Below are 13937 nucleotides of genomic sequence, written 5' to 3' on the forward strand. Positions count from 1 at the left end.
TTGTCAGCTGGCTTCCAGACACAATGAGTTGATACATCCAACCAGTCACAAACCGAGAAAATAAGTAGATACTGGCACAACTGACTTCTGAAAGCAAAACCAAAAGCAACATTTAGCCCAATGATGAGCAAGCTGCATAAAAATGAAACAAAACGCAAAGTAAGAGAGCTCTAATGTCAAAGACACTTGATCTCTTTAATATTGAATCATTTCAAGCAGAATTTATGCTTAAACACTATTCCAGAAAGACTGCACCCCTATGATCTCCACAGGAGTTAAAAGAAGCTCACATTGCGTGATTTTGTTTTGTAAAATGGTAAAGTGAATATATTTAAAAACAATTGTTAAAAATATAAATACTGGTACTTCTGGAAAGCTAGGTGGCTGCTGGCACTTAAGGCGCAAACTGGGCATACACAGAATGCTCACAGAAATGACAACATCGGTGTTGAGCTGGAAGGTTCCAGCCAGCAATGAGCAGTGTCAAGCTGCTGTTTTAAAGACAGCACTTTCTATTTGTTTCAAATCACATATAACAAGACATCTGCGATCTCTCAGGATGCCAACTCAAACAGGAAACCTTGCACTCAAGTTTCAGATTTGGTAATTGTTCACTTCAACTTGAGTTTCCCCACGAAAGTGAGAGAGATAATTTAAAAAGGAGTGCAGTCTTTCTGGGACAGAAATCACTCAAAGTTCACCATTTAGCATTGCTTGTTAATTTTCAAATGACAGAAAATTGATTCTAAATACCAATTTGAAACAGTGACAGACCACCCATTAATGTAATCATTTTACCCTTGGCATTTATTTTAGCACTAAAAAGTGCAGGTCTGGTAACATCAAAGTCCACTAGAAAAAAAATGAACATGGGTGTAAGTATTGGGACAAAGCTCATTAGAAGGGTCTCAAAATGAACCCATATCTGTACCTGAATATTTCCAACACTGGCCAGTACTTACAGTACCTGGTTATCGGCACCAGTCCAGTATTTCTACTGGTCCATCACTAGTCTAGATTTCTAACTCAATTATACTCGCCTAGCCAAATATCTGGATTTGCCAACTGCCATACTGAGGTGTGTATGAGTAAATCAGATGTCCAGCTAATGCCTGGAGTCAAAACAAAAATCATTTTCAGGTTGGAGAAAATTATATTCTGAAAACGTTTTGAGTGATTTGCAAATGTAATTAAGCTGTCTCACCTCCAGAGCCTCAACTAATTTCCAATGCAGGTTTCCCTATCAACTCAGGGAACAACCTTACACAAATCTGGTTCAGGTCTTAAAAGTCATAATGGAACGATTAATGCACACTCCAATATGGCAGAATTTGAGACCCTTCAATTACAGGTAAAACATACAATACAGGCAGTCTTGAAACTTTCCTTTTAAATGCAAGCTCTAATTTTCACACTGGAGGTGGCAAGAATGGCCAGATCACATTATCCCACATCCTCTTGGATTAAAAACACATCCTTCCTGAACTCATTTAGATGGATATGGGATATTGGTTTGGTCTGAAATGTCCTGACTCATTTCAGCCAGGAGCAAGTGCACTCTATAGGGCCTGGGAAGACCTCCTTACTAACTTCTACGCATTCCCTTGATTCAAACCAATACACATTGAGCTTACCACACGCTGTATTGACACTCTGCCTGATGTCTAAACTAAGTTAGATGTTGCGACATGAAGCAATGCTGTGTCCAAGCAGCATGCTGGTTACAAAGCTACCCAAGTCAGAGTGCAGTGTTGCAAACATAGAACCACTGGATTCATTTCAGGAACAAGCAGTTCAGCTGTTTCAAGTCTTTACAACAATGGTTCATTAATGTAGCTACGAACTACTGTGGTCATTTGCACTGGTACAATTTGATTGTGTGTGGGGGTTAGAATATCTAGGACCAGATAGAATCAGAATTCTGACACATTCATTGTGCTGCAATTAAGGCATAATCTTTTGAATGCGTTTTTGGAGTTGGAAATCACCCAAAAACAAAACATAAGCTAAGTAACCCATTCCTGCTGACATACTATTAAGAAAGTAGAATGGTATAAAATTGATTTAGAAAATTCTGCAGGTGCTCCTTGTAATATTGGAAAATGGCAAATCACACCAGAATTTTTCACAACCATTATTCCAAGGTTATGTCAGGTTTAACCTTGCCAAAGAATGATTTGAGGGGGGATTGGAGGGGGGGTGGGGAGGGTGTGCGTAAGATTTAACATACTACAGGATCATACTAGACAGACCGGCACCGTTAAAAATTAGCCAGGCTCTAGACTGATATAACTGGTGTGTTCCAGTTACTCACTCAGCTCTCTTTCCTGTTTTGTCACATCCTGTAAAATACAAGATAACTGCAACCAGGTTGGCCACAAAACTGTTCCTCTGAGTAGGTCCAAAATTACACTTGAGCATTTGCTGAGTGCTTTCAGGGGATTTAAATTATGTTTCGCACAGCACCTGCTGCAAGCAAACAAATTGTGGCTAATGGATGGCAGGCAGCAGGAGGCAGTGATCAGGGTCCTTTAATGTTTAACAACAGGAAGGCCTCGGGTATTAGTGCCATTTCAGGTAACAGGCATTGCTCACTTAATATTGTCGGCAAATCGCAGCTGGACCCCACATTTATTGAGGAGCGTTGCAGGATCACACTTCTTTAAAATTAGTACCCTCTAAAAGAGAGATCATTTTCTTTAAAATTATAAACAGGCTGTGCATTGGTACTGGGAAGTCTCTGTTCTGCACACTGTGTATCTTTTCATATTTGGCTGTGACTATGATACAGGCTCTTGCAAGAACCACACGTGTGGAATAAGAAGCAGCCAAAAGCTAAAATTGGAGAACTCTTTACTAGAGCAACAATTCTGGCCACCTTACACCATTAAATTGCCACATTTGCTGTCGCTCATTTAGTACCACACTAGGTACTTATCCAGAAGTAACTGTTCTGAAACAGTTTTTTAAAAAGGTTACACCAGGGGAAAAATGAAGAAAAAATATCAAGCCATGATTCAGATGAATTTCTCAAGTACGAGGCTGATCATTGGACAAAGTGCCCCTGCCCCTTACACAACAGCAACCTAGGAGACAATTTTATTTTTCCACATCTGCCATATCAGGAATTTCCTGCCCTTCCTCCGCACTTGGAAGTGAATAAAAATTAAAATAAGCCTTTTCACTTTGTTTTATAAAGAGATGAAAATTGTGTTATTACAAGAAAAAAATGCAATAAATTGACATTCTGCACATGTTTGCGAGGGGTTCAGCACGAAATCCAAACAAAAACATCCATAAAAGGGAAAACTTTCATTGTAGGCAATTAAGAATTGTGGGGGGAAAAAAAGGAGCAGGAAGCAGATATTCATTTGTCTTTGCGGAAGGTATGTTTTACAATTCAATGTAACATTTACAGCCAGATGTTAGACAGACATCTGCATTTTTCATTTAACCATTTTCCATCTTGTTTAATCCCTGCCTTTTACTCTCTAACACTTTCATCAGCCGGTTGGGCAAATCCATACAAACCATGTTTTTCTGACTCGCAATCTAATATTCTTCTGCTTTCCCCCATTTTCTATTTACAAAGAGTTAGTAACAATGATAAAAGACTTTTTGCTGAGGTATCATTCTTCTGCCATCAGGTCCACAAAACAATGCTCAGAGGGACACGTTTCTAGATCAATAACCTTCTTGCAAAGGTGATGTTTACCAGTCACTGACTCGTGCATGCACCCATCTATTTTGTGGATTCCAAAAAAGCAGACACAGTAGCCACAGTCAGTGTGGAAAATTTACTCTTTCCTCTGTCCATCCAAGCCTTGTTCCAGAAAGATGCAGTATAGGGGAACATGTCGTCACGAACTGGCTGGGAAGAACCCATGACCGTAATATTGATATACAGTTTGGAGCATTTACCACTAATGGAATGCAAACCCAATAACTGCAGAAATACTAACTTGCACACATCCTACACCTTGGGAAATGCCTTGTACATGTGGCAGACTGTCACTGCATAGGGGATCTAAAGCAAAAAAAAACTTTTAAAAAATAAAATGACATACGTGCTCGCTTACCCCTCCATTTTTCTGGATGAAAAATTGGTAGATTTAAAAAAACCTAAAATACAGATGCTTATACACTTAATCCTTCCATTTAACAAAAAAAACCTAAGCATTACACCAAAACTAAGAGTTTATTCTCTAAGATTGGCATTGCTTATCTCTGGAAATCAAATACAATACAATTACAGTGCCAATTCCATCTTTTATTTTGCCTACCTGCGGTAACCAGAGGGATAAAAACTATTGCATCGAACCATATCCTCAGGTAGTCTTTGTGCAATGCAAGTGAGGTCTACAAAGTGAGGTGACAGCGGGGCTTTGCACAGACATAATCTTAACCTCCTTTTTACAGAGGCAGTGAATTATTTCAATACAGACCATTTTTAAGATGCAACACCTCCCTGATAAGATCAATCATATGAAAAATACACAATTCCTTCACCACAAAGACAGATTTCTTTTTTTTAAAATTCACTCCAAGATTGACGGTCCTGACTTCACCGAGTGCGAATATATCTCAATTTCTGTGTTTGCGTCACCAAGGTATCTACAGTCCAGAGACAGATTACTACTGGATGCAGCAGCTCGCGCTGTTAGTGGCTCTGAAGCGCAAACGTAATTTTGGCCGATATTTCTCGAGGTAAAGTAGTTGCTTTGAATTAAAAGCTCCACGCCTTTTCCTGAAATGGAGAAAGAATTAAATGGGTGAGTTTTAGTGGATTCACGCATTTAAAACAAAGATCAAGTGAACTGATACTCACAAATGTCTTCCACTACCTGCATCTAACATTTGCCCAAGTAATATTTTGACATGTCCATTATTTAATTTCGCAGTTGATAGTTCCCATAGGGAAGACACTCGGGAGACTGCAGCACTTATTTTCACCGCTCTTTTTGGAAAAGGCTTAGAACATTGCCCCAGGGGCCTGCATTCTGGATTTTTCAATTGGCCCACTTGCTGCTGCTACGAGTGCAGGACCTGCAGCTGGCAATGGCGTCTGTTCCAGCTTTAAATGGAGTCAGCAGAATGAGGTAACTCAACAGGAGTCCGATTTGATAATTGGGCTAATTCAATAGGTAATGTTCATACCTATATAATTAGGTCAGTTTTGAGGATGGTGGGACAAGACTAATGCAGATTTATGCAAAAGAACTGAATGTTCTTTACAGACAGTTACTTGATAAAACTGGATTCCAACGGCACATTGAACAGCTAAATTCCCATGACCCACTCACCGACAGGCAGCCACAAGAGCTGCAGTTACATTTATGTCATTTCTCTGAGAGTTTAACACTCAAAGTGTAAGGTGGTTAGTGCCAGGGAATGGAATAATTTCTACTTCAGACTCCTGGTGTTAACATCAAACATTCCCAGATCAGGTTAAATGTGATGTAAATCTCTCTTAACAAGCATTCCCTCTCAAACTCTGTCCCAGTTTGAAGTTGGCACTCTGCTTACATACAAAGTAAAATTCACTTTAATCTCTGCTCTTTCCGAATATGTGGCTGATGAACAGAATTTCAGAACAGCATATATTCCTGTTTTACAAATTCATTCACGGAAGGTAGACATCACAGGCAAGACCAGTATCGATTTCCCATCCCTAAATGCTCTCGAATGAAACGGCTTGCTCAGCAATTTCAGAGAGCAGTTAAAAGTCAAGCACATTGCTGTGGATCTGGAGTCACGTAGGAACTATCTACTAGGGTTTGAGCTAATAATTCAGGCTAACATTATTGGATCACTGTCCATCATTTGAAATGTGAAATCAAGTGATGTTGAAGATTCTATTGGTTATCCCAAGCACGTGGATGCTCAGTTATCAACAAAGAGGTCGTCAATGGGTCACAGTTGCTCAGTTAGAGCAACTGCTGCATTTTCCCATTTGCTTTGTTTCAAAACTAATTTTACTATAAGATGATCTTTGCGATGCTTTTAAATAAAATAGCATGAAAGGTGAGCAATTGATTCAGCAAAGATTGGGTCAGATTTCAAAACTTTGTGGGATGCACAGCTCAATTCCATAATGCACAGCAGCCCACTGAGCCAACTGGGGAAACTGTTGAGAGAGCACCATCACTACCCATAAAGACAAGATCAAAAACAATCTTTACAAATAATGGAGATACTTTACTTACTGCCGTATAAACTGAACAGCATCTTCATACTTCATTCCAGATTCAATCAATGCTAGTGCAACAAGCACTGGAGCTCTGCAGTGCAAGAAAATGGATAGATTGAAGAGTAAGTGCATTGGTTTAGCAAGGCTACAATTTTTTGTGCACCATTTGTTGTACATTTAAACAAAATCTAGGAGAGAAATAGAGGCAAAAAAAAACTACGCAGCCCATTGAACCATAGATTTTCCATTGCAGTATCCAACTGCACACGGTCTTACTTCAAAGCAACATTCTGCGTTAATTAATGTGTTAAATGGTACAAGAAATGAAGCATCACGTTATTTTCATGTTTTAAAATACATTTTATGGGGCATGGACGTTGCTGGCTGGTCCAGCATTTATTGCCCATCCCTATTTGCCCTTCAGGAGGTGGGAGAAATTCCAAGATGTTGTCTCAGCCACAGTAAAAGAACAGCGATATATTTCCAAGTCAGGATGGGGATCTGGAGGGGAACCTCCACGTGGAGGCATTTCCAGGCATCTGCTGCTCTTGTCCTTTAGTGGTCATAGGTTTGGAAGGTGCTGGTGAACATTGGTGAGTTCCTGCAGCGCATCTTGTAGATGGTACACACAGCTGCCACTGTTCATCGGTGATGGAAGCATTGAATGTTTGCGGAAAGGGCTAGCAATCAAGTGGGCTGCTTTGCCCTGGATGGTGTCAAGTCTCTTCAGTGTTGTTGGAGCACTCACCTAGGCAACTGGAGAGTATTCTATTATACTCCTGACTTTTACTCTGTAGATAGTGGACAGGATTTGAGGAGTTAGGAGGCGAATTACTTTTCATAGGATTCTTTTAGCCTCTAACCTGTTCTGGTAGCCACAGTATTTATATGTTAGTCCAGTTCAGTTTCTGGTCAATAGTAATGGCCACAATGTTGATAGTGGGAGATTCAGTGAAGATAATACCATTGAATGTCAAGAGGCGATGGTTAGATCCTATCTGATTGGAGATAGTCATTGCTTGACATTTGTATGGCACAACTGTTATTTGCTGCTTGTTAGTTCAGGCCTAGATTTTTGTCCCAGTCTTGCTGCATTTAGACATGGACCGCTTCAGTATTTGAGGAGTTGCAAATGGTGCTGAACATTTGTGTAATCATCAGTGAACATCTCCACTTCTGACCTTATGATGGAAGGTCGGTCGGTCACTGATGAAGCAGCTGAAGATGGTTGGGCCTAGTACACCACCCTGAGGGACTCCTGCAATGATGTCATGGAGCTGGGATGATTAACCTCCAACCACCACAACTATCGTCCTTTGTGTCAGGTATGACTCCAACTGGGAGGGTTCCCCTCCTCCCCTCCGATTTCCATTGACTCCAGTTCTTAGTGCTCCCTGATGCCACACTCGATCAAATGCTGTCTTCATGTCAAGGGCAGTCACACTCACTCTCACTTCACCTTTGGCATTCAACTCTTTTGTCCACGTTTGAACCAAGGCTGTATTGAAGTCAGGAGCTAAGTGACCTTGCCAGAACCCCATTGATTATTGCTGAGTAAGTGCCACTTGATAGTGCTGTTGATGACACTTTCCATCACTTTACTAATGATCGAGAGTAGGCTGCTGAGACGGTAATTGGCGGGGTTGGATTTGTCCTGTTTCTTGCGTACAGGACATTCCTGGGCAATCTTCAATATTGCCGGGCAGATGCCAGCGTTGTACTGGAACAGCTTGACGAGGGCACAGCAAGTTCTGGAACACAAGTCTTCAGTACTATTGCCAGAATATTGTCAGGGCCCATAGCCTTTGCAGTATCCAGTATCTTCAGCTGTTTCTTGATATCACGTGGAGTGAACTGAATTGGCTGAAGACTGACACCCGTGATGCTGGGGACTTCCAGATGAGGCCGAAATGGATCATCCACTTGGCACTTCTGGCTGAAGATTGTTGGGAATGCTTCAGCCTCATCTTTTGCAGTGATGTGCTGGGCTCCCTCATCAAATAAGATGGGGATATTTGTGAAACCTCCTCCTCCAGCGAGTAATTTAATTGTCCACCACCATTCACAACTGAATATGGCAGGACTGCAGAGCTTAGATCTAATTCATTGGTTGTGGAATTGTGTGGCTCTGTCTATTACTTGCTGCTTAAGCTGTTTGGCACGCAAGTAGTCCTGTGTTGCAGCTTCATCTTTAGGTATGCCTTGTGTTGTTCCTGACATGCTACCCTACACTCCCCATTGTCATAACGCATTAGCAGGACGTGGATTACATACCAAGATGAAAGCAAATTGCTGTGGATGCTGGAATCTGAAACAAAAACAGAAAATACTGGAAAACCTCAGCAGGTCTGACAGCCTCTGTGGAGAGAGAACAGAGCTAAGGTTTCAGGTCAGGATGACTCTTCGTCAGAGCTCTGTTTTTGTTGCTTGGATTACGTACACTAGCTCGAATCTTGGTCAAATTGATTGGTTTCTGATGAATCAGGACAAAACATTTACCCCTAAACAGGAACTTATAAAATCTAGTTGGGTTTATCGGATTAGTAGTGTTTTGGCAATCAAGAGATGGCATGTGACATTAAAAGTATGAAGCCTTCTTTTCAAAAATAAGCACATGCTTCCCATTTTAAAAAATAGATTCAGTGACAGAAATGAGCACTACCTTTTAAATTCCATTAAGCAAATATCCGTTACTTGTTAAATATCTTAACAGAAAGAGGTTTTCTTGTTTGGAAATATATTTTTACACATGACTAGGAGAGCGAGATCACCAGCTGTGAGAATACAAACTGGACACTCTCAGCGCCAGAGACCCGGGTTCGATTCCCGGCTTGGGTCACTGTCTGTGTGGAGTTTGCGCGTTCTCCCCGTGTCCGCGTGGGTTTCCTCCGGGTGCTCCGGTTTCCCCTCTCATTCTCAAAGACATGCTGGTTAGGTGCATTGACCAGAACAGACGTTAGACTGTGGCGACTAGGGGAATTTCAGAGTCACTTCATTGCAGTGTTAATGTAAGCCTTACTTGTGACAAATAAATAAACTTTAACTTGCTATCATTTCCGATTCCCCATGCTAATTAGCAAAGACTGTTACTGAAACCAAGATCAGGGACCTGATAGCACTAATTCGGTGTGACCAGGGTAAAGTTACTCTGCACTTTATGACATCCCACTGCCCCATAAATTGCATATTACTACATCAGCCACCTTAAGAGTAAGTTATGGGCCTCAGTGCTAATTACAGAATTATCTCCTCTGTGTACAGTAGGGGGAACATTAAAAAAACAATAGTAGAATCCTTTCAATAACGCTAGATGTATTGCTGACAGGAGACATTAGCTACTGGATCTCGGTACAAGAGAGCACATGAGCCGGGGGCTTGGGGAGAACAAGGCGGGGGAACACAAAGCAAGCTGAGGGGAGCATGAGGGACAATATGGGATACAGTGATAAATGTCGTGAACTGGGTCTGAAGAACTAGGGCGAGTGTCTTTGTGAATTGGTGTGGTGAGGGACAGGGGGGAAAAGCAGAAACTGGATTTGAGAACAATTGAAGTAATCTTTAGAGAGTCAGAGCTTTAGGACACAGAAAGAGGCCCTTTGGCCCATCATGTTTGCACTGGCCATCAAACACCTATCTGTTCTTAGCACGGTGCCTCACAGCGCCAGGTACCTGGGTTCAATTCCAGCCTTGGGCAATTGTCTGTGTGGAGTTTACATGTTCTCCCGGTGTCTGCGTGGGTTTCCTCCCACAGGCCAAAGGTTAGGTGGATTGCCCCTTAGAGTCTCAAAATGTGTAGGTTAGGGGGATTAGTGGGGTAAAGTATGTGGGATTACAGGGATAGGGCCTGGATGGGATGCGCTGTTGGAGAGTTGGTGCAGACTCGATGGGCCAAATGGCCTCATTTTGCACAGTAGGGATTCTATGATTCAATTTTGATCCCATTTCCCAGCATAGCCTCATATGCCAAGGCATTTCAAGTGCTCATCTAAATGCATCTTAAATATTGTGAAGGTTCCTGCCCCTACCACACTTCCGGGCAATAAGTTTTCATTTTTAAGGATGGAGATTTATTTTGCGTTATTAGAGGATGTGAACATCACTGACATTTATTGCCTGTCCTAATCGCTCTCAAAAAGGCAGAGGTGAACCGCTGTTTTGAACCATTGCAGTCGCTGAGGTGCGGGTACATCAGTGAAGGAATGGCGATATAGTTCCAAGTGAAGATGGTCTGTGGCTTGGAGGGGAGCTTGTAGGTGGCAGAGCTCAGGGATTTGGAAAGTGCTGCTGAAGGTAGCTTGGCAACTTGCAGCAGTACAACAGATGTTCTTTCTACCAAAAACCCTCCCCGTTCACATCAGTATATTCTCACTTCTCAGTCCAACTGGGTTCTCCGCTTCCCCATCAAATCAGAAAAGCTGGTACTTGTAATGCCATTCCCTCAATACAACTTTTTAAAAAATCTACCCTCCGTCACACGAAATTTAAGATGACACTTCTAATGCTCTACACCTTCCCTGCCCAAAGTTGAAGTTCACGCTCTTCCCTCCCTCATGTTATTCACTGTGCTGACACACTGCACCCCCCCCGCCCTCTCCACTGTGCTGACACACTGCACCCCTCCCCCCCGCCCTCTCCACTGTGCTGACACACTGCACCCCCCCCCCCGCCCTCTCCACTGTGCTGACACACTGCAACCCGCCCCCCCCTCCCCCCCCAGCCCTCTCCACTGTGCTGACACACTGCCCCCCCGCCCCCGACCTCTCTACGGTGCTGACACACTGCCCTCCTCCCGGCCTCTCCACTGTTCTGACACACTGTCCCCCTCCTGACATCTTCACTGTGCTGACACACTGCCCCCCTCCTGACCTCTCAACTGTGCTGATACACTGCCCCCCTCCTGACCTCCCCACTGTGCTGACACACTGCCCCCCCCGCCCCCAACCTCTCTACGGTGCTGACACACTGCCCCCCTCCCGGCCTCTCCACTGTTCTGACACACTGCCCCCTCCTGACATCTCCACTGTGCTGACACACTGCCCCCCTCCTGACCTCTCAACTGTGCTGACACACTGCCCCCCTCCTGACCTCTCAACTGTGCTGACACACTGCCCCCCTCCTGACCTCTCAACTGTGCTGACACACTGCCCCCCTCCTGACCTCTCAACTGTGCTGATACACTGCCCCCCCTCAACCTCTCCACTGTGCGGACACACTGCCCACATCCTTTTGCCAGGCACATCTTACAGTTTCCCAACGGTCCTCCCCACAAGCAGTGCTCAAGTTACGTACCTTTCCACACTCCCTCAGTACAATCCAGTTCCTCATTTTTCTACGCCATTCCTTTTATTACCATTTGAGCTGCCCTGTTCTTCCAGTTGAAGTGAGGAAACATTTAAAATGAAACAACGGTACAAAAAACTAAATTTTCTCAAGGCAAGGATGCTGTTGCATGCCTGTTGTTTTCTGATTCAACATTTGGATTTACAGATTAAGGTTTCATGCAGTTCTTTTTGTTTTCCCTGGTGAAAGTAGAGGAATTTGTAGATCTCATACCACAACCATTCTTGAGTTGTCAGCTTGTTCAGCCTGTGTCAGTTTTTCAAGTGATTGGTAGATTTTGCCAGTACACTCGGTTGGCATGTATGCTCACCAGGCTAAATGGTTTCCATTAAACAGGACAGCAACAGATGATTCCCGAATAATTTAAGCTTCATGAAAAGTAGAAGCTGCCAAAAGCTAAATAAACCTATGTAATGTTAAACAGATGGGCAAAATACGTGGGAGATACAGGATTAAATGTTAACTAAAAGCAGAAGCACAAAGAAATTAATGAGTAAGACATACAAGCTGGGTGTAAAAAGCTTTGTTGACCTGCTTTGGTCTTTTGTTGGAAACAATGAGAATATAGCTGACAGGACGCTGCAGTCAAATAACCAGTAATAAAAGAGAAAGAATTTGTTAATTTCTTTTGCACATGTTCTAAAAGCCAAAGGAAACAGCTGCATCTTTCTTTCTGATAACAGACCTAAAAAATTCCTGATAACCTTTACTTTGAGGGCGGTGTGTGTGTGTGGGGAGAAGAGGAGAAATTATTTGTTGTGTTGCCAACTGGACGATGCCATCATCCTCTAGAAGTTGACAGGGTCTACAAGCTGACCCTGTCACTTTCGTCTTTTTACACCCACCCATGAAGTGCCTTTGGACATTGTTATCATTTATTAGTGTCACAAGTAGGCTTATATTAACACTGCAATGAAGTTACTGTGAAATTCCCCTAGTTGCCACATTCCAGCACCTGTTTGGGTCAATGCACCTAACCAGCACGTCTTTCAGACCAAGGGAAGAATCCAGAGCATCCAGAGGAAACCTACGCAGACACAGGGAGAATGTGCAAACTCCGCACAGACAGTGACCCAAGCCAGGAGTTGAACCCAGGTCCCCGGCGCTGTGCGACAGCAGTGCTAACCACTGTGCCATCATGCCGCACTAACGGCACTGCAAAATTCAGGTCATCTTGTAAACTAGTCTCTTGCTTACCGTCCCAGTCCTGCCACACAGTGCACAGCAATACAACATCCTGGCTCGTTATGGAATCTCTCTCTTAACAGGTTCAACCAATCATCCACAATCTGAGTGGGAGGCGGGGCTCCATCGTCAAAAGGCCAGTCCTGAAACAGAACACAAATGAAAGATGAGTACAGCAGAATTCATATGGCCCAGTACGAATTACAGCCTGCCCAAACCCTTTACTGGTTTACATTCAAGATGACAAGGTAAAGAATGTTGTGTGCTTGAAGTAAACACTATGTTACACTAAACCATTATGAAGGCAGAATATTCTCAACAATGGTCAATGTGTAGACTTATCAACAAGGGATTGCATGAACAGTTGGAAGCATCTTCTACTGGATGGCCCATAAAAATGAATGACGAAGGCGATGCAAGTGCACTTCGCTGTCAATCATTTCTTATTGCCGTACATATGCTTAAAAAACTGTCAGCTAGAATTAACATGTATAAATGATATTTTCTTCTGAAGGTTCCTTGTTGTACCATCAGGACGATGAGAACTCTCCATTAAGGCATACACTCCACAATTCAACTATTGAGACATTGAATGAAAGTGAACTTGATCAGGCAACAGCTCAGTATAATATACTTCAAGTTTACACACAGATCAAAGAGGGGCCTCATTCACCTATCACATTAGTTTGCGCAAAAACTATTTTATAAGTCCCGAGGAACGTTGATACTCCCAAAAAGTTACTCTTTTCCCCTTGCCACCCTCCCCACAAAAATCAAATGGCCGGAATTATCTGTGAACCGGATAATTACAGCATTACTATAACGTCACATATATGGCATGCCACTAACCTCAACTGCAGAATATGTCAACCATAATTTGCATGGGGGATTGGTGAAGGAGAGCACCTCTCTGCTTGACCAAGTCAGCCACGTGAGCCCATTTTAGTTCAACCCTTACCCTGCCAAATAAACAGGAACTCAGCAAAGTCACACAGCGAGAATACTCGCCCTGCTGAATAAACAGGAAATCCACATTTCAAAAACAATAAAAACACAGCAGCAGTTTTAGACAACAGATACTCACTGTTTAACAGCACTAGAAACAGGCCTGCCAAAATCACTCAATGGAACTGACCGCCATTCCCTCTGGTTTGAAGGTTTTGTACTTAAAAATGAACATGGCTGCAATATTTCCAAAGGTTTTAGTAAAGTCAAATGCTGG

General features: G+C 42.8%; 1 protein-coding gene across 3 annotated transcripts in view; it reads right to left on the reverse strand.

Moving 5' to 3' along the window:
* Positions 1 to 810: 810 nt before the first annotated feature.
* Positions 811 to 13937, reverse strand: part of LOC144509216 (protein tyrosine phosphatase type IVA 2-like) — a 106136-nt gene continuing 93009 nt past the window's right edge. For all 3 annotated transcript variants that reach the window (XM_078237717.1, XM_078237716.1, XM_078237719.1), the window contains exons 4-6: positions 12728 to 12858; positions 6207 to 6281; positions 811 to 4747 (exon numbers count right to left, since the gene is read on the reverse strand). In XM_078237717.1, the coding sequence (XP_078093843.1) occupies positions 4636 to 4747; positions 6207 to 6281; positions 12728 to 12858 (318 nt within the window). In that variant the 3' untranslated portion in view covers positions 811 to 4635. The remainder of the gene's footprint in view (positions 4748 to 6206; positions 6282 to 12727; positions 12859 to 13937) is intronic.

This window comes from Mustelus asterias, chromosome 21, assembly GCF_964213995.1.
Source record: "Mustelus asterias chromosome 21, sMusAst1.hap1.1, whole genome shotgun sequence".
Classification (NCBI taxonomy): Eukaryota; Metazoa; Chordata; class Chondrichthyes; order Carcharhiniformes; family Triakidae; genus Mustelus; species Mustelus asterias.